This window comes from Branchiostoma belcheri, unplaced genomic scaffold (genome assembly GCF_001625305.1).
Source record: "Branchiostoma belcheri isolate BF01 breed outbred unplaced genomic scaffold, Haploidv18h27 scaffold69, whole genome shotgun sequence".
Classification (NCBI taxonomy): domain Eukaryota; kingdom Metazoa; phylum Chordata; class Leptocardii; order Amphioxiformes; family Branchiostomatidae; genus Branchiostoma; species Branchiostoma belcheri.
Genome location: NW_017804342.1, coordinates 627,624 through 649,571, shown reverse-complemented (window position 1 = coordinate 649,571; position 21,948 = coordinate 627,624). Strand labels below are relative to the sequence as shown.

The following is a 21,948-nucleotide window of genomic DNA, read 5'->3' as shown; positions in this document are numbered from 1 at the left end:
TGCAAATCTGTCTCTGTCAATTCCTTTACCAATTCATTACAGTATTGTCATTTTAACATAACATAATAACTTACATAAGTTTTACACAAATTGAATAAACCTCCTAGCTTGAATGATTCACCATATGACATGTTTTGGTGGAATGATCTAGATTTTAAGCTCCTTGGATTAATATATACAAATATAAATTTACAGTTTTGATACAACTCTGTATCATACGAGTATTTTTATTGTGACAGTCAGCAATTTGACGGTCAAGTCGGAGCAAGAACATATCCAGAACTGATATATTTCTCCTCCAACAAAAAAATCTGGTTAACATTTATTCATTCCAAGCTGTTGTCATGACGACATGATGGTGACCGGAACACTGTTGACTGGCCTGATCTGATTGGCTGGCTGGGAGCAGGATGGACAGCTGAAGCCTGGGTCTGCCAGCTGATTGGCCTGCAGCAGGATGAGAGAAGTGCACTTTTGATCAGAGAGTAAAGATCAGTCAGGGTAGAAAAAAAACAGTGAAATGTGGATGGTTGTTAATGATATTAAGTGGTTAGGTAGGGACAGGAAAGACTCAGGTCAAGTTTGATAATGGGCCTCCTAGCAGCTGCTTTAGGTATTGCAGCGGAGCTTCAAAGTTTGAGGTAATATTTTCCTGAAGTGTTAGGTTCATGATATTTAAGTAGTCAAATGTTGTTGGGACTGGGGGTATACACATGTGGCCAGGCTGCATGTGACTGTAACTTCTTACGACAGTTTGATGGTGAGGGGTGAGGAAAGATAGCTAGTTATCAGTTCAACACCTTCCATTCACTATAAACCCACCAGGGTACTATATAAATAAAGACTCTGTCTCCTGTGCATTGCGTGATCCCTTTGCCCGGGAGCAGCACAACTCTAATGGACAAAGAATGTCGGACGGGATTTCTGAGGTGTAAGGTTTGACGAGCTGCCAACAACCTTGATTTCGAAGAAATGAACCATGGAAGACACTGCAAGATGCTCCGACTTGAGATAAAACGTTTCCCACGACTTCCTTGCCCCTTGCTACAGGGTGTACCATGATTAGTGTCTCAGGCAGCTACTACTAGCTACAGTAGTTCCCTTACTTTCCAACCCTTAAGCTGTTATAAGACACAATATATCTCCTCTTGAACTCTGTTCACCTGTGGGTAATCTTAACCATGCCTGGCATCAATTCATGCCTTCATGTTATAAATGGAATTATTGCAGACATCTCTAACTGTCATGTGCGGAAAGATATTATGACTGGAGGGTCAAAACACTTCTTGCTCACCTTCTGGTTTTAATCTACAGTCAGTGTTCTAGCCAGCCTGATTTTTTTCTGTCATCTCAACTTTGATCATGTCAAGTGGGTGCTACAATTCTAGGACAAGACTTTTAAAATCTTGTCCCTCTGAAATGCTATTTCCTGCATTTTGTAGGGCAAATTTTGCTGGTGGACTAGAGCTTAGTTTAATATACGTTCTCTTTCCATATTGTTACATGCCAAGTTTTGTCCGTCAAAGATGACGAATTGGGAAAAAATTTTGATCATCGTGATTAACAAAATTTCAAAATTTTGTCAAATGACAATAAGACGGATGCTGGCCAGTACACTGCTACAGGCTATTCCATTTTGAAAGTTGGAAATCAGGCCTGGTTTTTGGGGAAGGAAGATGGTGTATCATAAAGGAGAGTTGAATACAGAAAACATACATATAGCTGAAATGAAGAGATAAGAAACCTTTGCTGGATGCACCCTGTAATCTGGAGGAAAAAATCCTTCCTGGCTATCAAAATGGACAAATGAGGCTTCAATGTTGCAAACTAAGATACAAATTCCAAAACCTCCATGTCTAGCCCTCTTGCATGTCGAGTTCAAGGATAAGAGAAGTCCACTTTTGATCAAAGGACAAAGTCATCAACCTGGGCCAAAAACACTTGTAGAATTTCCCTGGGGGCATGTTGGCCCTGGAGCCGAGGAATTTCTAGAAGCATGATGTAGTCAGGCTACATGTGACTGTAACTGCCTACAACAGTTTGATGGTGCAGGGTGAGTAAAGATACACATAGCTAGTTATTAATTCATTTAAATACCTTCCATTCGCTATAAATCCACCAGGGTACTGTATAAATAAAGACTCTGTCTCCTGAGCATCGCCTGATCCCTTTGCCTGGAGCAACACAACTCTTATTATATAACTGTTGTTGCCACTTCCACAGCGAGACTGTGTAAACACAGGCCCCATTCCTATTCAGCATTCAATTTGGTAAAAGCCTTTGTTCTCATGAAACCTGAACTACATGTATTTGCGGCACTAGGGGGTAAGAACCCGCTATGCTGCCAAGTCCAGCGAGTTTGTTTCCCAATGTCTACTGGAGGTTCTTCAGCAGACGGGAGACAGCTGAGGAAGTCTGTCTTGGAGAAGCAGGCTGCCGCTGGTTTACATCTTAAGGTATCCATCTGACCATGACATCACACAGGTGAGTGTCAAACCTGCTTCACTACAGGTGAGAAATGTTCTTAACATGACACTTCAGCCAGGCCGCCATTTTAGGTCAACAACTTGATAGCATTTTTTTTACACCAGTCCTTGTTAAGAAGGTTTTATATTATTGTAAATTGGAAAGTATAGGCTCTGAGAACAAAAGTCACAAAATACTTAATGACTTCTGACTGACACTCTTTGTGAGGGGGTATAGGTGGGTGGGGAGGACTCGAAAATGGTTTTGATACACCTTGAGACTTTCACTGTACGTGGGAACAAGTAACACCTTGTTGTATTAAGTGATGTTTCAAGAAGTTGTTCTATTTTATTTGGATGGCACATGTACATACAAGCTGGCAAATGTGGCACAAAGGAACTCATATATAGTCATGTATGGTTTAGAACACCAGATATGACGACCCAGGGTCCTTTCCCTTAAATAAGACCTATAATTGTGTACAGAGTAAATCCAGTCACGTTTTGTCGTCTGTTTTCAGGATGGCAGGTCCGGTCCGAGAAAGGGTAACAGCGGCTGACAGACGCCATTTCGATTTTGTGCAAACTTTGCTCCGTATTTCTGATAACCTGACTAAAGAGGAAACGGCAAACATAAAGTTGTTCTGCATGCACCTGATTCCAAAAGGCCTGGCCGCTCAACTCAGGCGGGCGGTGGACGTTTTTCACAAGCTGATAGAACTGGATAAAATCGACCAGGAGAACCTAGACTTTCTGGAAGAGCTGTTGGAAAGAATGGGACGACGGGACCTGATTCAGGACGTTCTGAGGCCATTCCAACCACCAGACCGAGAGATTCCGGAAAGCGCCGAAATCCAGCCGGAAAACCCTGAACTCCAACCAGGAACAAGTGCTGAAGGTGCATGTGCAGAAGGTGAGTTAAGTCAGTAATTTTTGGTAATGCCTCAGGGGGGAAGAAACAATAACCTTTGAACTTAATAAAATCAAAGCAAGATGAAATGAAGACTTAATATGCTATTTTGCTCGGGAATGGCTTTAATTCTGTCTCAAAATTTATTACTGTAACCAGAACTTATCATGAAGATTTATTTATTAATTTCAGTATCTACAACGTCAGGCACCTTCTTGGTGTTTCGTGGCCAAAGTCACATGACCCAGGAAACCATAGATCATCAAAGACGCTGTCTTGCGTCGCTACTTAGAACCAGAAGGTCACAGGTCAAGTTCAGGCGCTACAAGAAACACAAGAGCATCCTGGTGCACTACACAGTACCGCGGGAGAACACGGCGGTGCTGAGGCTCATGGCGGATCACTCCGACCCAAGACTTGTCTTCATGGGCATGGAGTCACTGCAGATCGATGCTGGAGTACCCATCAAACTCCAACAGGAGGGGCTGTTGTACGGTGTGTTTAGTTGGTGTATCTTCTCATAATAGTGGCTTCTATTCATCTGTGACATTTGAATATTCCTTATATTATACAAAAACTATATAAAGTCCCTTTCACTTGCTTTGCAGACGTCAAGAGACAACTGCCCGTTGATGACATTGAGGTGGGCTGCAGTACCTATATGAAACAGCAGAGGGCCCCCAGGAGCTGGACGCGGCTGTCGGCCCTGAACCTATTCTCGGACGCCCTGCCGCTCTACCTGCAGGTGGCCGCGAGTCTGGAGTACCAGGGCTTCTCCTACTGCCTGGTCCAGGCTCTGGCGGAGAGGGACCGGCTCAGGGAGCACCAGATGAGGCAAGCCATCCACAACCTCAGGAAGGCTGAAGTGGAGTCCAACAAGCTCCAGCAGAAGGTAGAGCTGGATTCCAACACGCTCATGACCTTACGCTCCAAACTCGTCATCGCAGACAACAGGCTAAAGGAGGCCCTGGAGATGAACGCAGTCCTTAAAGTAAAGCTGCTGCAGGCTCAAGAATATGCAGAAAAAGCAGCCAGCAGGGAGGAAGCAACCCACATAACAGAGTATAGGGGAGAGAAGCCACCTGTTGGCTGGCAAGTACAGTTCGAGAAGGCAGATGCAGCTACACGGATATGCCTAGCAGATACTGATGGTACTACAGGGAGACCTGAAGATATTGGTGACAAAGTTGGAAAAGAATCACTGGTACCGGAAGAACACAAGAAAACTGTGATGCAAGACTCCAGCATTGGGATCGAGAAAGTTCTTCGTGAAAAAACAAGGCCCAAAGCAGGGTTAGAAGGAGCAGCACCTCGCACTACTGGGGACATGGAACAGGGCGCAGTCACTTTTGGCAAGGAAGGATCAGAACCTGGGAAATTTCGGGACCCACACGGCATTGTAGTGTCACCTAGCAATGAGATATTTGTGGCTGATACTAGGAACAGGCGAGTAAAAGTTCACAGCTTAAATGGGGATTACCTCCGCCACTTCCCAACAGTTGTATCGAGTACACAGAAGAAGCACATGAAGCCTCGTGATGTGTGTATGGACTCTAATGGCACAAAGTGGGTATTAGGTAGTGGAGGGGCAGCTCATCATGTTGTACAGTACAGCACAGACGGGACAGCCATGGCGCGGTTTGACCTTCAGGAGAACAGTCATTCTCGCGGTATTGCGGTGAACATGCGCACTAACCACATCCTGGTGACTGATGCAGTCCGTGGTGAAGTTGAGGTGTTCCATCCGGACGGCTCTCTGGTGCGGACAGTCCGCCATCCACGGGGTGAGATGAGAAACCCACAGTACATCACTGTGGACGGGGAAGGTAACATTTTCGTGTCGGACTGGGGAAATCATTCTGTCTACGTGTATGACGAGTTGGGAAAGTTTAAGTTCCAGTTTGGAGGACCGGGAGGTGATGAAGGTCAGCTGAAGTATCCCCTTGGCATCTGTACGGACAGTTCGGGTCACATCATCCTGGCGGACGCTGGGAATGAAAGGGTGCAGATCTTCTCACATCACGGCGAGTATCTCCGCTCCATTCGTACTGGGACTGGGGCAGACGGCCTAGCCGTGGGGCCGGAAGGACAGCTGGTTGTGACCAGTTCGGGAAACCACACTGTGACTGTGTTTCCTAGCTACTAATTCAAATTACACCTTGTAGATGGTTTAATTTGTACCTAAGCTTTAGAAAAAAGTGATGTTCAGTTACCAACAAAGATGAACATTAAATTCAGGCTGATGTACTTTCTTATAAATTGTAACAGCTAGTTGTTAACTCTGTGAATACTGCATTAATGAAAACCTACTCTACTATATGTCTATTTAGGATTGAACATTAGTTACACATATTTTGTATCTGCACTTATGTTGTATATCTATGTTACAAACTCTACACTATGTCCATATAGGATTGCACATTACCAGTAGTTATGTATCAGTGGTGATTTTGTATATCTGTGATACAGACTCTCTACACTATGTAGAGGATTGCACATTGTTTAACATATTACATATCAGCTGTGATTTTGTGAAATCTGTGAAATTTGTTCATCAACCAATTAAAGGTCTACTTTCTTTTGATAGAAGTATTAATTTTCCTTTTATTGTCCACTCAGTGTCCCAGCTATAGCTTTAACAATTCACTGGAATGGTGCCAGGACCAGGCTGAGTTGATTTGAGTCCTTAAATGCCAATGGCTACATCTAGCCACTTAAGAGCCAAACCCTGCTCAGGTGAAGTCCTCACTACTTAGGGATATCATAGAGGCCAGAAGTAGTGTCCCACTCAGCTACTAAAAAAGGAGTTCCCTTACTCTCCAACCCTAAAGCTGCCACAAGACACAATATATCTCCTCTTGAACTCTGTTCACCTGTGTGTAATCTAAACCATGTCTGGCATCAATTCAAGCTTCCATGTTATAAGTGGAATTATCACAGACATATCTAGCTCTGATCTCAGGAAAGATAACCTCTGACTGGAGGGGTTCATAGAGGTTTATCAAAAACACTTTTTGCTCATCTTGTGGTTTTAATCTACAGGCTTGTGTTCTAGCCTGAACTTTTTTTTCTGTCATCTCAATTTTGTTTTAACATCATGTGGAGTGGGTGAGATAATCCTAGCTGACAAGCTCCCCCGGGAAAACTTTGAAATCTTGACCCTCTGAAACACTATTTTCCACATTTTGTGGGGAAAACTTTGCTGGTAGACTTTGCTTAGCTGTTTCTCTCCAAATCATTACATGACGATTTTTGTCTGTCAAAGATGGCAGTTTTGGCAAAAGTTTTGTCTGTCTGTTGGCAAAGACACTAAAATAAATGATGGAAAGACAAATGGATGCTGGCTTACACACTTCTACAGATTATTCAATTTTGAAAGTTGAATCAAGTTTCTAGCAACGTCACTAAGTGACCAAGGACCAACTACGAAGGATCGAGGACGCGAGATGCACTTGGATGCGAACAGCATTTAATCACAACATGGTTGTACACATGGAGTCAGATCTTAAGACTGACCATAGAGGGGATTCACAACCTATGAGCACACGGGCTCAGGGACGGGCATCAAGTGACCCGTGACGTCATACTAATAAACATAACATAGTGGCGTGATCCATCTTTCGTCTTTCTATTCTTCGTATGAAGTAACATAATGTCTTCTAGTACTCTACGCATATAGTGAACGAAAAAACAGAATTCTATTGTAGGAGTACATGCTGACGTTATCGTCGTCCTACTTAATTAGTCTACTATCTCATGAAAGGGGCTATAATATGAGATACAACGTTCTATATTAAACTAGAATATTTTTGAGTCATTCAACATTTCTATCTATGACTTGTAAAACAGAGGAGTTAGGAAATAACATCTTACTTGGTATATCATGCCAATGGAGTAAACTTGAACAGTATAACATTACCAGTGCATGGTTTTCCACATGAACAGAGTTATATTGCAGAGATGGTATTGGTCTAATTTTGCAGTTATCATTGTTTTTGACATAAGTAAATAACGGCATAGGGTATAAAGTGTGTAGAATAACAGTCCGTTGAATCATACAGTTCACCTCGTGTCGTGGTTGATGTGCCTGTGGGTCTGGACGTTTTGGTTCAGAGTTCAGACCTATGTGGAATCGTCCTCTGTTATCTCGATTCGTCTGGAGCGAAGTATGAACTGTTTATCGTTGTCTGGAAGGAAGGGGCATTGACTGAGAAAGTGGTCTGTCACAGATCTGCCGGACTGAGCACACAGGGGGCACTCTCTGTTGCGGCTCGTTGAAGTTGAACGCGGGGGGTTGGACGGGTGGTATGACGAGGGATGTTGACGGTCGTGGCGGATGCGAAGTGTTCGGATGTCTTCCGTGTTGCGGAGCTCATCTAGCAACGTGGTGAGAGCCAGTGATATTTCAGGTTTAATGGAAGCCAAGGTTTGATGGCGTAGTTCAGCTCCGTAGCGTTGTTTAACCAGAGAGGGGAGGTCTGGGTGAAGCATACGTAGCCACAACAGCACGACCATGTTTTCAAGGGACGGTGTAACTTCTTCGTTGGTAGTAACTGCTTCTCCATGGTGAGTAATGTTCCCCACTGTAGTTAATAAGTTGTCTTCCACAGCGGCCGTGAGACGTTGGTACAAATCTTCTGGGCGCTCGTTCGGCTCTTGTTTGATGTTAGCAATTTCAAGGAAAAATCCCCCGGTAGCCTGGAAACCAAAATGGAGGCGAATTGCCTGCCAGATATCAGGCAAAGATGTACTGGCCTTGACAATGCGGTTTCTTGTGATTACGGGGCAGAAGTTCGCCACTTGTCCTAACATCAATTCCAAACTCACCGCCTTCTGCGCCGCCGTTCTGCGTTGTGCCGCTGGGACGCCCTCCCCATCGTCGGTGAAGCCTCGATGTTCCACTCCTGGTGTCCATTTCTTCCATGTGACGCCATCAGCGAGAAACGGGGCGAAACTTTGGTCCAGGGATAAGACGTAGATGAGGTTGCTTTTCCAGTTCTCGAACGAGTTGATGGATTCAGTACGTGTCAAACACCACTGTTTGGGCGCGCGGGCGGTAGCCATTTTGGATGGGAGCGTTCAGTTCTTGTTGGTGAGCCGATCTCTGGGGCTTGGACTAAGTAGGTGAAGCACACGCGGCTGTTCGTCGACAGAAAATCGTGAGGGGAACACTCGTTGACTGGTGTGAGTTCTGTAGGTACACGGGCGTGTTGTCGGGGGAGTCCGAGACGAACGGGATCGGGGAGCGCTTTGGGTGCGGGGCGAGGATGAGGGAAGTTTGAAGAAAGATGGCGGCCGTTTCACCGCCAGCACATGTGCGTCGAAGTTCAAGATGTAGAATTCCGACCTGGGTGCAGGATAGATGACCGATTCCTTCCCACGGTTAAGGAACACTTTGGAGAATTCTGGATTCTGCTTTCCTGGTTGTGGGCATACAGGGTACGGTAGATCTTCCTACGGTTGAGGTCTGGAGGAATTTCGCCAACTCGCTCACGCTGTTGATTGTAGTGCGTTCGAAACAGTGCTGAGTGCCATCCCGTCCTTCTGCGCTGCGTCCCGGTCAGATTACGGCTGGAGACTTGGGTTGACGTTTCCCACGAGCTGTCACCACGTCACTAAGTGACCAAGGACCAACTACGAAGGATCGAGGACGCGAGATGCACTTGGATGCGAACAGCATTTAATCACAACATGGTTGTACACATGGAGTCAGATCTTAAGACTGACCATAGAGGGGATTCACAACCTATGAGCACACGGGCTCAGGGACGGGCATCAAGTGACCCGTGACGTCATACTAATAAACATAACATAGTGGCGCAAGCACCCGTGTGTCTTGAAGATACAAATTCGAAAACCTCCAAATTAAGTCTAGCCTTCTTGCATCTCAACTTCAACCACACCATAAAATCTCAAGTTCAAGTTAACCACAGAATCAGCTGGTTTGCGTTTGTTTCCATCTACCCAACTGACTGGAAGGGAAAAAATCAGGTCATGTTCATTTGGTTCCCATTGCTGTGGGGACCACAGAATTACACCCTCTAACCTCGCTGATTGAAAACAGCATGAGACCCAACAACAGATATCCCTACTGGCAGGCAAGATTTATGTATCTGGAGAAGTCAAAGGGACAGGTTTAGGTAGAAACTTGCCTTGAGGAGTTGAACCAGTAACTTTGTTGGCTCTCAGGAGGGGAAAGGCCAGTGATAGAACTGGTGTTATTCCTGCTCCTCTCTGATAAGGTTATGATAAAATGTCAGGAGGTTTAGAGGAGGGGGATAGGGAGAGAAAGGACCCTGTTGCTAACCCTATGATCATTTTACAAAGAACTGTCAGCTTTCAACAAATATAACAGCTTAATCACCCATACTCAAGGGAAGAGGACATTACTAATCTGTAATCATCACCAGTGGACATACAAAAAAAGGGTGCCAAACATTGTTTTAGCCAGCATCCATAATTCCATCATTTCATTTGAGCAACAAATTTCTGTCAAAATTTTACAGAAATTTGTTGCTCAAAATGGACAGAAATTTTGCCCTGAAGGACAAAAATTGGTGTGTATTAAAAAAAAAGATATGGAATTTCGAAGAGATCATCAAACTAAGCTTACTATCATCCGAGTCATGGTCTGGAGTGCTTGTCACAACCAGTTCCCTTTTTCTTACAAAAAAAGTGAGTTAAATCACACCTGCGTATGCCGAGGTCAGACGTCAGAGCTTAAGATCCTTTTGCTTTTTCTTCAAACGATACTGATCCTCCAAATCCACCATTATTTCCTTTACTACTGGTATACCAACAGTCACTGTTTGGAAGATCTCTGGGGTTCTTTTTCTTGGACACTGTCCATTTCCAGAATTTATTTGCCTTGGGCATTCAAGCATTTGCTCACTGGAATAGACTGCGTGGAATGCCGTTGGGCAAAGATAGTCTGCAATCTCCCCCAACTGCTTGAATCAACAGGCAGACTTGTGACAGAAGAGACCCCTGTCTGCTACCAAAAAAACTGCATCTAGACAGCTTAAAAGATACAACTTGCATGAAGGATTGAACACCAGTGCTGAAGAATGGAACACATATCATGAATTACTCAAAAGAAGCTAGCTTGTACAAATCATTAACTTGTGTAGAGGATGATTTCTGCTAATGTACTTAACTGCATCTGACCAGGCATGAATCCGCTTTGAGCTGGAGATACAAGAGAAGTAATTTATCTACATGACACAACAACATAGGTATCATTATCAAATGAAAACTTCAGCAGAGACCCCTTTCTGCTACTGACAAAACTGCATCAATCCAGAAGGCCAAAACAATAAAAAAAACATTAGTGAATACTGTCATACATTAATGTATTGATGTGGTGTATTTATATTAGAAGTAGAAGTAGAAGTTGTTTCCCAGACAGCTGTTACCTGTCTCCTGTTACTGTGTAATGAGTATTATACTTGATTGTAAAAGCAATTAGCCTTCGGGCATGATTTTGCGAATAAAGTTTCATCAAGCTTTATATTGTCAACCAACTTTAATGCAGTAGAAGCAGAAGACATGTTGACAGCCGATGTCGTGAGGGTTGGTGGGCCACTCCCCGCACACGGCACACTCCCTCAGTTCCACCGGACCTCGCAGGTTTACATCGCTGTCCTGCCTCACCGAACCTAGCAGCTGGTTTGTCACAACATTCTTCCACCTCCTGATGTTGATCAAGGGAAGCAGAAAGAACAGGAACTCCTATGGAAGTCAGAGAAAAGGTTGATAGTATGTGGATAAGTACATAAAACTCACTGTAAATCCATTGTTAGAAATAGATTTTACGGACAGATCAACCTATAAGATATGATTAGCCTTGGGGCCATCCATTTTGTAACAGGGCTTCTTTCACTCATTTAGCTTATATATTAGCTGGGTGCCATCTGTTTTGTTATGGGGCTAACTCTTTTGCGCTGGCTACCCCGAAAAAAATCATGATAGCAAGTGCAAAGGAGCCCCGTAACAAAACGGATGGCATCCAGGCTAAGTGACTGCAATAAGCCCTGTTACATAGCAGACAGCACCCAAGCTAAGATATGAGAGCAAACTCACCGCAAATCCATGCCACAGCAACTCCCTGGTCATGTACTCAAAGCTGACCTGTGGAAACATGAAATACAAAACTGATAAAAACTCCAGCACGACATGCTGCTTCTCACAAATGCTATAATAATGAATAACAGACTGAAATAAACCTGACTATACTTAATGTGGATGGTACCCTGACTAACTTTTTTGTGCTAGGTTTAAGGATGTCAATCACATATATACATGTAGGTCCCAATCAGAATGCCGGCCACAGTGGAGTGGTGGTGTCAATGGAGTGTTTATTTTAAAGTGAGTTTTCAAAAAAATCAAGCTCCGAGAAGCCAGTAATACAACTAGAGAGTCTGGCCATGTCCAGTCAAATTTTTTCAAACAAAATCAACTGAAGGTAGATCACTGTAAGCAACAGCAGCTTTGACAAAGTCCTACAGGTGTTGAAGTTCTTCCCCACCTGTCTGATATCCTGTTTCCTGTTGTAAACAGGCTGTATGGAGAGAGCCCGCTCCAGGAGAGACTGGTACCTGCCCTGCTGGAGGAACACCAGGAAGTTCAACACTGAAGCCACCTTCAGGCAGTTCTCAGCTACTGACAACACCTTAAAAACCTGCACACACAAACAATATATCATCATATTTAGAAATAATGTTTTAATCGATGAATTTTTACATCTGGATACATATTAGAAAATTTAATTCAGATGTTTCAGACACTATATATCCGGTGTCTTGCATCAGTGATATTTTAAAAAACTGTTTACAAACAGTTGGCAAAACTAGATTTTTGAGTTTGACATCAATTTTCTGGTCATTCTTTCAATGTAGTTGAATCAACCCAATCCCATAGATATCATATATAGATATACAGAGGCAAGTATAGGATGTCACTGATGGAAAATGGCTGATTATTTTGTATAGTAGGCTGGTTCTAGCTATTTATGGGTGGTACCCAAACAATAAAGAGACGCTTGCTTGTAGCTTGTTTCAGGGTTATTTCAAATGCTTCAAGTATAAAATGATGACAATTATGTGCTAAAAAATGCCAGTAAGTGTCAATATCAGACATATTTCCTCATCTAGAATATTTTTTTTTAGTCGCCCTGAAATTGCATTGGATTCCGTTAAAGAGTAGTTGAAGTTGTCCTTCCTAAATGTTGTCCTGTTTTACACAGAATGCAGAAAATTGGTCAGGTTGTTTTTCTCCATCACATAAAGTTGCATTTATGACACCACGAAAGAAGATGATGACTTACAATCAAGTAAAATGAAGACGTACAAAAAATTTCCACACTTCCCAATTTCATAATGGACAAAATCTGACAGACAACACAGTTTCAGTAACACATGTTGACATTCCTACACACATCTAGTGACACCTACATGTAGTGTTAACTCCAGTTCATTGAACTCTAATTGAAATGCCGCAGCCTAGGATTGTAGTAGCCAGATTTAAGTACTGAGCTTAACTTTCAAGTACCCAGCTTTAAATTTACAAGTCAAACAACCTTAGCAAAAACCATGTTGCTTAGATTTCTGATTCTAGCTACCGGTAGTAGGAAGCTTTGATGAATTGCAACATCCTTTAATTATACTTTGAAGACAGCGGTTACTACTTTGAATAGTTCTTATAACACTAAGTCTTGTACTGTTCTGTTCAAGTACTGAGCTTACTTTTCAACTACCCAGCTTTACAAGTCAAACAAGCTCAGCAATGATTGTTGTCTAGAAGATTTCTGATGCTAGAAGAAAAGTAGTAGTAGGAAGCTTTGTTGAATTTCAACATCCACTAATTATACTTTGAAGACAGCGGTTTTACTGCTTTGAAAAGTTCTCAACAGTTGTACCGACGCCTGTGTCCATGGAAACCATGCCGTCAACAATGAACTTTTTCTTCCTTTGAGTTCTATTCTTCTGTCTTTGTTTCTCTACAACCCTTTGTCCCATGTGTTTGCTTGGGTTTTAAAGTTTAAAGCCCAACCTGAGTCACACATTGAAGCTAGCGGTAGTATTTAACACACCATCAAATTGGCGACACCCAACAAGAATACGGCGTCTTGTTCTCCGAGCACAAATTACAGACCTCTCTGGTGTCGATGCTGTTCTTTTGGGTCATTTGCAGCGAATTACCGACTCTGAAACACTGTAATTTCGGGGGCTGTTTAAAAAATTGCACTAAGTATAGGGCAACTGTTTTACAGCAAGACTTTAACCCCATAGTACTTCTGTAACATCTAAGGTGTCATGTTGAAGTAATTGAAATTTTATGTCCATGAAGAGATGGAAAAAAAGAGGGAGGGACTGAAAACTTTTCTGAAACTTCTTACTTTACCTAGACCGGTGTTCTTAAAATCAGCACTTTCATTGAAACAATGGGAAATTTTAATGCAATTCAAGGATTTTCTAATCTGCACTGAAATGGCCTTATAGGCTGGACCAAGTGACTCACATGTGTTCACTTGAAAATGATACAGTACAGCATCTTTCCCATATATCACTCTACTTTTCAATTACTCGTACGACATCTATTCATCAATTTTGCCATGTTTTCTAACAGGTAACCTGCATCTCAACCATGTACTTTTTCATTAAAAAAATACACTGGCACTGGCACATATAAAAGACAATCTTAATGGAGTATTAAACCCCAGGCTTGGTCTTTAAAGTTTAAAAGCCCAGGCAAACACATGGGGTAAAGAAAGGGTTGTCCAAAAATGATAACAGAAAACAAAATATCTTACGTCAGACTCTTGGAACGTAGTTGTAAAAATTGTGTCAAAGACTATAAGGCTTCTGTAATAACTTATATCCAAGGTGAAATTACCTTTTTTTAAAAATCAAGATTGCAACAATGCAGTACAATGGAAACCAAGGTAGATTGGCTGATTTTCAGCTCTACCTCAAATTTTCAGCCCAAACACCTGGCAGCTGTGAATTGCTCTGTGACAGAATGTAACTTTAATTTTTGGGACTTAACTTAAATTTCCAGGATTTAACTGTGATTCCCAATGTAACAGAAAATTTGGACTTACACAAATTTCACTTGTGCTGTTTGATCAGTCGGAAGTTTGGGTTTTGTCCCACTTTTACCTTTGTGTTGGTCAAATTACAGTTAAATCCTGCTAGAGAATAAATTCTACCGACACAGATGAACAGATAACAGTGCACTGCTGATGTTGGGAAGTTGCATACATCAACTCAAAACAGCTCTGCAGACAGGTAAGCAGAAAGGTACATGTAATAAGTATTTTTTGACTATTTTCTCTAACAGCTACTACTAGTGCCACTGTTGAAACTTAACTCTAGGACAACACTTTAAACTGGGTTAACTGACACCCTTTTTAGTTGTTACTCTAAACGGTTTAAACATTTTTTGTCCGGTTGCCAAGTTTTCACCCTTCTGCGATACTCCAGACAGGTTTACATGTATTAAAAAGACCACTTTGCCACCGTAAACCACCTTCTCTACTTGATCTTTGACCCATGATGCTAAAAGCAGCACTTCGGCCAAGGCTAATTGTTTAAAGTGTGTCAACATACAACTTCATACTATGTAGTTATAGCTGCTTGCTACAAGGAAACTACCTAGCCTGTGGCCATGTAGGGCAGTTTCTAAGGACAAAAATTATGATATAAAAGACAACACCAAAATCTAGTGGAAAAACTAATCATGAGTACTATTTGTATATATTATTGATATGGATTGTTTATTCATTCACGCAAGCAGCCCGACCAGGCCCCGGTTTGGACATGTGCCAATGTGTAACTTTCTTCACACCGATATAATATTTTTGGCGACATGCGACACATATTTTCCGCCTACCGATTGAAACAGGGACACGCGGCCGGTCCAGCCGGCCAGGTCATGTGACCGATCCTGTAGCCACTTCCCGCCAACCACGATAAGCGCGTAGAGAAGTTTCTGTCGGTCCGTTAGTCCGGCAGACGGGGACAGGCTCCCGCTGTATCTCAGGTTCAACAGTTTCTGTCCGACGGTCGCACTCGCAGTGTGGATGGTAAACTGTACAGGGGAAAAACAACAACTTTAAATACATAGCAGATAGCTGGCTGGCTGGCATGAAATACTTTCTGTTTACTGCCATAAGTAGTTCTTCATACCAAGCATGGATTCTCTTCATTAGCTTGCCAGATTACAAGATGTTAAGTATTTTTTTTACTTTATTTATTCATGTCCATATTCTTTAGCTGGGTATTTCAATATAATAGAGACTTGAGCAATAGAGAGACAGGATCTTGTTCTGTTTAACTTAAGTCTTTCATGAAATGGAAAATGTTTCATTAAGACAAGTCTACAAGAGCCATTCCTTGCTTACATTTTTTGCTACGGAAAACAGCATAACACCCATCCCTTTGCTATTTCTTTTTCAAGCATCTAAACAAAAAAAAAAGTCGTTCTTTTAATCAGAATCATTCTTTTTGAGATATTCCTTGGAATCACAGAGTTAACAAGAAAACTTTACAAGCATTTGCACACACTTAGCAGTTACACATTTAAAAAATGTAAATTGGTTGAAAAAAAGAGTATGTACATGTCTGTCAGTATAACAGTGTTAGCTTGAACATTGTCACTAATAAATATGATTAAAAAAAGGTTAAACACTGTACAAACAGTGTGTAAAGTTTTGCCACATGAGGTCATGTGGAGAGAGGGATTCTTAGATCTGCGGATAACAGACGTGTTTCCTGCATGACGTGACATGACAGGAGCTGTCAGGTGTCACACGTTGGGTTGTCAGGATAAATGACAGGTACCGACGCTACCCACTGCTTGATTGACACCTGTCGTCCCTCATCAACAACTGGGAAAAAAACATGCTTTACCTTACACTGGTGTTTGTCAGGATTAAGTATAATTCCATCTGGAAGTGGGAAAAGAAATAGACCCAGGAGTGTCTTGATTCAAGCTTTTTGGGGCATGCATTTATGTATTAGTGACACGGCACTGCACATTTTGTTGGGTAAGCTTTGTAAGAGTTTGTATTTTCCTGATTTGCTACAAGTTCTTAAGCCTTTCTTTATTAACAATCATACCCAGAATCTATCTCACAGATACAGTCCAGAATAGCTGTCATACAAATGACAGAAAAAAGGTTGACCATGCAGCCCCAAAGTGAAAAAAATAAAAGCTGTTCTGTACTTTTGTGTACACATGGCATCCCTTAAATGTCTGTATGATGCTCTGTCCATCTAAATACCCCCCAGGGTCTCCATTATGCTAATTCTGATCTACGTGACTAATTACAGGTAAGCCGTTCATTACCGGACGCTACCTTTTAATTAGGGTCAAGACACGACCTGACGCTTCTCCACGATACAAACATTCCAGCAAACCTCCCCACTCGTCCAACGTTTCTATGGTTACGGCATGAACGTTTGCTGGCATGTCAACAGTATGCGATGTGACGTACAGTTTAAATCTTCTGTGAGGATACCTATAGAATCTAAGGCTAGGAATTGTAAAATAAACAAACGCAGCCACTGCTCTGTGCACCAATCACAGTCTCCCATGGTCCCTCGGGATGGATTACCATAAACTCTATTGAGAGGTGAGAAAAATGACTTGGGGACATGTTTGAATAAGCCCGTGTGGGACCTTTAAATACCCTTGGCTGGCACCGGCGACCACTCACTCACTCCAGGCCCTGTCAGAGTGCTGGCCGGCTGTTACCCCTGCTCCGTACACCTACGCTGAGGGAAGAGAGGAACCATGAGCACACGTTACACCTCCCGCTCTCGTGAGCGCCACGATTCTGTGGAGACGCCGCCGCCGTCCCCCAGCATGAGCGATTCCGAGTCGCGGATCACCCGACGTCGACTGGTGGGTGGACGTTTTATTTCCTACTTTCTTGTCTCCCAGGTGTTTGTACATGGTAATGACCAGCTGGGTAAATAAGTTACAGTGGGACGCTGGCAGGGAGCCAAAGGGGAGTTACCCACCGGACTGACAGGCAAGACCTTCCCTCCTTCTCATCTTCTACCTAAACCTTTTACTTACCTGTACACCTTGTGTAACCCTTCAACACCTTTTATCAATGGACATCGTGTTATCTGTGCATTTACCTACAGCAGAGAAGGAATGTGGTTTCATTTACGAGGAGGGCATAGGCAAAGTGGATCCTGCAAATATAGTTATGCGTTATGTGATATACTATGTCATCTTGATAAAGCTTGCTAAGCTTGGTGCTTTCAGAACTCAGGAACGGCTACTTGTTTCTGTTGTCCGTTAATTTTTCAGAAGATCCCCTAGGCTTTGCGTTAGCGTGAAATCCTATACCAAGATAGCGTCACTGTCCTACATTTCTATAGCGTTCTCTGTTTGACGCTTGGGTCTTTTAAGATTTTAATCTGTCCGCCTTAGGACTCGGGACAAGACAGTTAGACAATAGGGTTGTATTTGTCCAAGAATTTTGTCCTCTCTCCATTGCAGTTATGCGATACACCTGTAACACTGGTGGTGTGTAGGTACAACAGGGCACGCCTACCTTACAGGTGTTCATTTGGCTTCTGCTTGTTACAGAATAGAAACAATTGTTTTCTGTAGGTGAACAATGTCTTTTGCAGACAACAAAGATCTTCTATATAACATGACCATCATATATGCCAGCTCTGCTGTAAAAAGTGACAATTTTCTGTGTAAAATGAGTAATTTTTCAAGATCTGAAGATGTTACTTGTCTAGTAGGTCCAATCTTTCCCTTTTTAAATCATTTCTTATGTAAATCTTATATCAAAAACACAGTGGAATCAGACACAGTGGCGATCCCTAGAGGAACAGACACTACTGCGGACACCCTTCCCCCTGGTGCATTGTTACCAGACCAAGTTGTACACTTCAAATTTGCAAGTCAAAAGTCACCCCACTTATTCCTAAACCTGTAAGCACAGGTTTTTGCCCGGGGCTGGCAGAATTTGTAGCGGTACAGTACTATAGTTAAAGCTCAAATCATCAGGTACAAATTTTAATCACCTTCGAGCCTTCAGATCTGGGGCTTTTACAGAATCTTGATTGTGTTTTAACGAGCGGTTGTGGAGTAATTAATATCCAAGGGTGTCTGTCTAGGTGTCAAAAGAACAGGGAGGGTGGGAGGTGTGGGTGACTGGAATAACAACCCGCCAAACAAGTCCAAAGGTGGCAAAGCGTCCCCGGAAATTGTGGGTAAAAGCATCAGGAATTTACTGCCATTTGTGCACTGGTTTCTGTCAGACAATTTGGGGTGGGAGAGAAGAGCAACACTGGTGGTAAACTTAATTAGGACAGAGATCTGAGGTGCCGTCAGGGTTACCTGGGTACAAAATGGGACGCCATAAATGTTCTGATGGACACATACAAAGCCCATATAGAGCAACTACTCATAAACAAGGCCCTGCATTAAGATTTAAAGCCCTTTAAACAACAGTCCACAGGGAATTTAAAACAAGACAAATATTTCATAAAGAACAAAAATCCTGTGTTATCAAAGGATTTACTTCAATGGAACTTTCCACTTTGGATATCAATGACTCCAAGAAATTTATCAAGACCATACTTTTGTATCTTGCCCTACAGTTTGCTATGTGATATCTAATTAAGTCATGCAGATGTTAAGTCAATATTTAAGGCAGCTCCTAAAATCCCTATTGACTTTAAATTGAACTACAAAGGTTGTGATACTTACATTGCTATGTTGTAGTTTCGGAAAATCTCCCGCAACCTAATATGTGGCTATGATTAGCCAGCAACACATAGATAAAACAGAGTAACAAGTCAATGAGGCCAATGAACTGATAAGTTATCTTTCCAGACAATCCCCAAGTTTGTTGCTACCTTGTATCCATTCCACTATTGCCACTTTGTAGTTGATTAGTTACGTATAGAATTTTGTACACTACCTTTGCTATATATAGTAGTGCTGACCAGTAGCTGGGTCAAATGAATAGCTGTCTACCTCTTCAAAATTTGTGGTAACATCTTTGGAAATGTGTATTCTTGCCAGCTTTATCTTATTAGTGTTGAATATAATCTAAATCCAATCACTGAAATGATCATTTTATGATCTAATTCTAACTCATACTGTCTGGCAGAGAGTGAGAGAGAAATAGAAAGGTAACATTCATTAGTTTTGTACCTACGTACCTTAAAAACACATTGTAACTTTACTGACAAACGGTGGCCTTGTGGCCTTAGTATGCAAGTGTGCAGGTGGTCCTCTAACCCCTTGACCAACATTAAAAAAAAACCTGCCTTGACCCATTCTTCAATGGCTATGCCGTTACCTGGTAACACAGGTATTCAGCCTTCCCACCTGTATGCTACTTTGAAGACTATCGTTATAACCTCGTCTTTCACTCCAGCTCAAGAAGAGGCTAATAAAACACCTGTTGACTCTGTCAACTTCTTTGTGTCAACTTGACAAGACCATTCAGATGAATACAGTTGGACCCAAGCTCATTAATTTTCTTTAAAAAGTCTGTTTTTTCTTGATCTGACTTTAAACCTTATGTTTGGGGAAACCAAGGACCTATCATTGATGAAAGCTCCTTTGAGAAACAAAGCTTTGAACACCATGTATCTCGGGGTCACAATATTACCAATGTAAATGGTGATTTTTTTTTGCTTTTTGCTTTTGCCACAAGATAAAGCCTTCTCAATGTTTCTACAGTTAGTAGTAACTCATTCTTTTCTTGTGACCTTTATTTTTGCCTTTAAAAATACAGCCCCCAGAAATGCTTTTCATATCAATATAAACAACTGAACTTACATGTATAAATCACAAAACATATCAAAGGCCCCTATCTATTCATATTATCTCTATCACTAAAGACTTTAGTAAAGTAGAAACATATCACTTACCTTCCAAAGGAGAAATCTCAGGCAAGCATTTACTTCTGGTTCAACTCTGGCCAGGATTCCAGGCTATAGGAGTGATAGAAATATATACAATATACATGTACACTTAAATTATACATCTAAACAAACTTTCCTGATGTACATGTATGATACTTAGCTAACTTGCTGAGCTTCCTTTTCTCTGTGTCCAACTTGTTACTTTTCTTCACAGATTACAATGTCCTGATTGGTAGAAATACTGTTATTTCCAATCTGGCAAAAACTAGTTGTCAAGAAACTTATTATAATGCTCATAACAACTGTTCTGCTTGAGTGCAGGAAAACACAGCCATACTTCACCAATTTCCTTCCTTCGGTGACAAAATTGTTTGAAATTGTAGCCTCTATACCTTAAATATAGGGCTTATACTCAGTAATACTTATGCATTTTTTTTTCTAAAAACAGTAGACTGCACACTAAGTGTACAGTACAGTAGTAAACTGAACATTGTAGTCAAAAATCAAATTAAGACCACCGGCATGCGTGGTGTCTGGCATCTAATACTTGTTCGTACTTCGATAGCAATGTGTTAGCTCTGTAACCTTGCATTGGAGAAATTGGTAGACCTAAATTTGTCTTCTTGGGCATTGATGGATCATCGTAGATACAACTGGCATGCCAAAAGAAAATAAGCGAGCAATTTTGATGAGCATTACAGAAATAGAAATTGTGCAGCACATTGACGCACTTCCCTAGACTTAGATTAGAATAAAGCCTGTTACCTTGAAGTACTGGAATAATCGTGACACCTGTGACTTGAGATGTTGGAGGATGGCACTGTCTAACTCTGCTGCATCCAGCTATAACGTCAAGAACAAATGTGAAGACAAACAAAAAATCAATATGTGAAGGATAAACTACAGGACTTGACAGTTACTAGTAGCATCAGTAGTGCAAGGAAGAGCTTCAACAATAAAGGTAGTTCAGTGTGGGTACAGAAAGTTGGCCTTTTTCAGCAGACGACAAAATCTCAAGTGACCACGCCCCCCTCAAAAAAAATATATATATTGCATAATTTGCATATTTTCCGGCATATCATAATACTTTGTTTAAGCCATATTCCTACAAGAGTAAAGTAAACATAGGAGTTTTGTTGCCACTGTGTGCAAAATGGAACCAGAGCTCAGATGTTTATGACCTGCAACTGCAAAGGATTGCTAACAAGTGTAAAATTTTGCATTTTTTAAACCCAAAACAATTGCCTTAAACGAGTGAAATACATGCAAAACACAACTCGATATGGTTGTAGAAGTCTTCTTATGCTTCTTCAAGGGCATGTAAATGAGTAATAACGAATAGAAAAGCGAAGAAACGACGTTTCACCTGGCTAACTCTCAGTACAGGTGGAATATCATCCTCACTTGCCGCCATCTTTGATCAAGTAGCCATGAAATGTAAAACAAATTCTGATTGGCCAGTGCTATTTACAGTAAACCAAAGAATCATACAAAGCATTTCAAACCATCCAAACCTTCCCACGTAACTTCTCTGAAATCTTAAAATCAGAAAAACCTCGTCAACTTGAAAGTATATGTACATTTGTGGCTTAAAATGTTCGTTGTTTACGCGACCTTCCCATATGGCACAAGCCAATCAGAGTCGAGATAACTTCTCAAA

General features: G+C 41.8%; 3 protein-coding genes across 5 annotated transcripts in view; 2 read left to right on the top strand and 1 right to left on the bottom strand.

The window, feature by feature from the left end:
• Window positions 1-6: 6 nt before the first annotated feature.
• LOC109484191 (peroxisome biogenesis factor 2-like) lies at window positions 7-21,887 on the bottom strand. The gene is made up of 8 exons (XM_019787427.1): window positions 21,655-21,887; window positions 21,054-21,131; window positions 20,295-20,357; window positions 15,268-15,465; window positions 11,903-12,055; window positions 11,458-11,505; window positions 10,900-11,106; window positions 7-447 (listed from the first exon to the last, which is right to left on the bottom strand). The coding sequence occupies exons 1-8, from the start codon at window positions 21,700-21,702 to the stop codon at window positions 343-345; spliced, it is 900 nt and encodes a 299-aa protein (XP_019642986.1). The 5' UTR covers window positions 21,703-21,887; the 3' UTR covers window positions 7-342.
• Window positions 2,988-5,521, top strand: LOC109484188. The gene is made up of 4 exons (XM_019787424.1): window positions 2,988-3,378; window positions 3,568-3,870; window positions 3,984-4,712; window positions 4,875-5,521. Exons 1-4 carry the CDS (start codon window positions 2,988-2,990, stop codon window positions 5,519-5,521), a joined length of 2,070 nt encoding a protein of 689 aa, XP_019642983.1.
• The window catches only part of LOC109484187 (rootletin-like), a 69,103-nt gene continuing 64,237 nt past the window's right edge, over window positions 17,083-21,948 (top strand). For all 3 annotated transcript variants that reach the window (XM_019787419.1, XM_019787416.1, XM_019787415.1), the window contains exon 1: window positions 17,083-17,283. In XM_019787419.1, coding sequence (XP_019642978.1) covers window positions 17,173-17,283 — 111 coding nt within the window. In that variant the 5' untranslated portion in view covers window positions 17,083-17,172. The remainder of the gene's footprint in view (window positions 17,284-21,948) is intronic.

Bases quoted from the DNA above. Each gene is read 5' to 3' on its own strand.
- LOC109484188 (XM_019787424.1), top strand. From the start codon at position 2,988: ATGGCAGGTCCGGTCCGAGAAAGGGTAACAGCGGCTGACAGACGCCAT. The intron at 3,379-3,567 runs GTGAGTTAAGTC...TATTAATTTCAG, and splicing joins TGAAGGTGCATGTGCAGAAG to TATCTACAACGTCAGGCACC. The intron at 3,871-3,983 runs GTGTGTTTAGTT...CTTGCTTTGCAG, and splicing joins ACAGGAGGGGCTGTTGTACG to ACGTCAAGAGACAACTGCCC.
- LOC109484191 (XM_019787427.1), bottom strand. From the start codon at position 21,702: ATGGCGGCAAGTGAGGATGATATTCCACCTGTACTGAGAGTTAGCCAG. The intron at 15,466-20,294 runs GTAAGTGATATG...TCCCCTGTACAG, and splicing joins TGAGATTTCTCCTTTGGAAG to TTTACCATCCACACTGCGAG. The intron at 12,056-15,267 runs GTAGGCGGAAAA...TTGTGTGTGCAG, and splicing joins GCGTGTCCCTGTTTCAATCG to GTTTTTAAGGTGTTGTCAGT.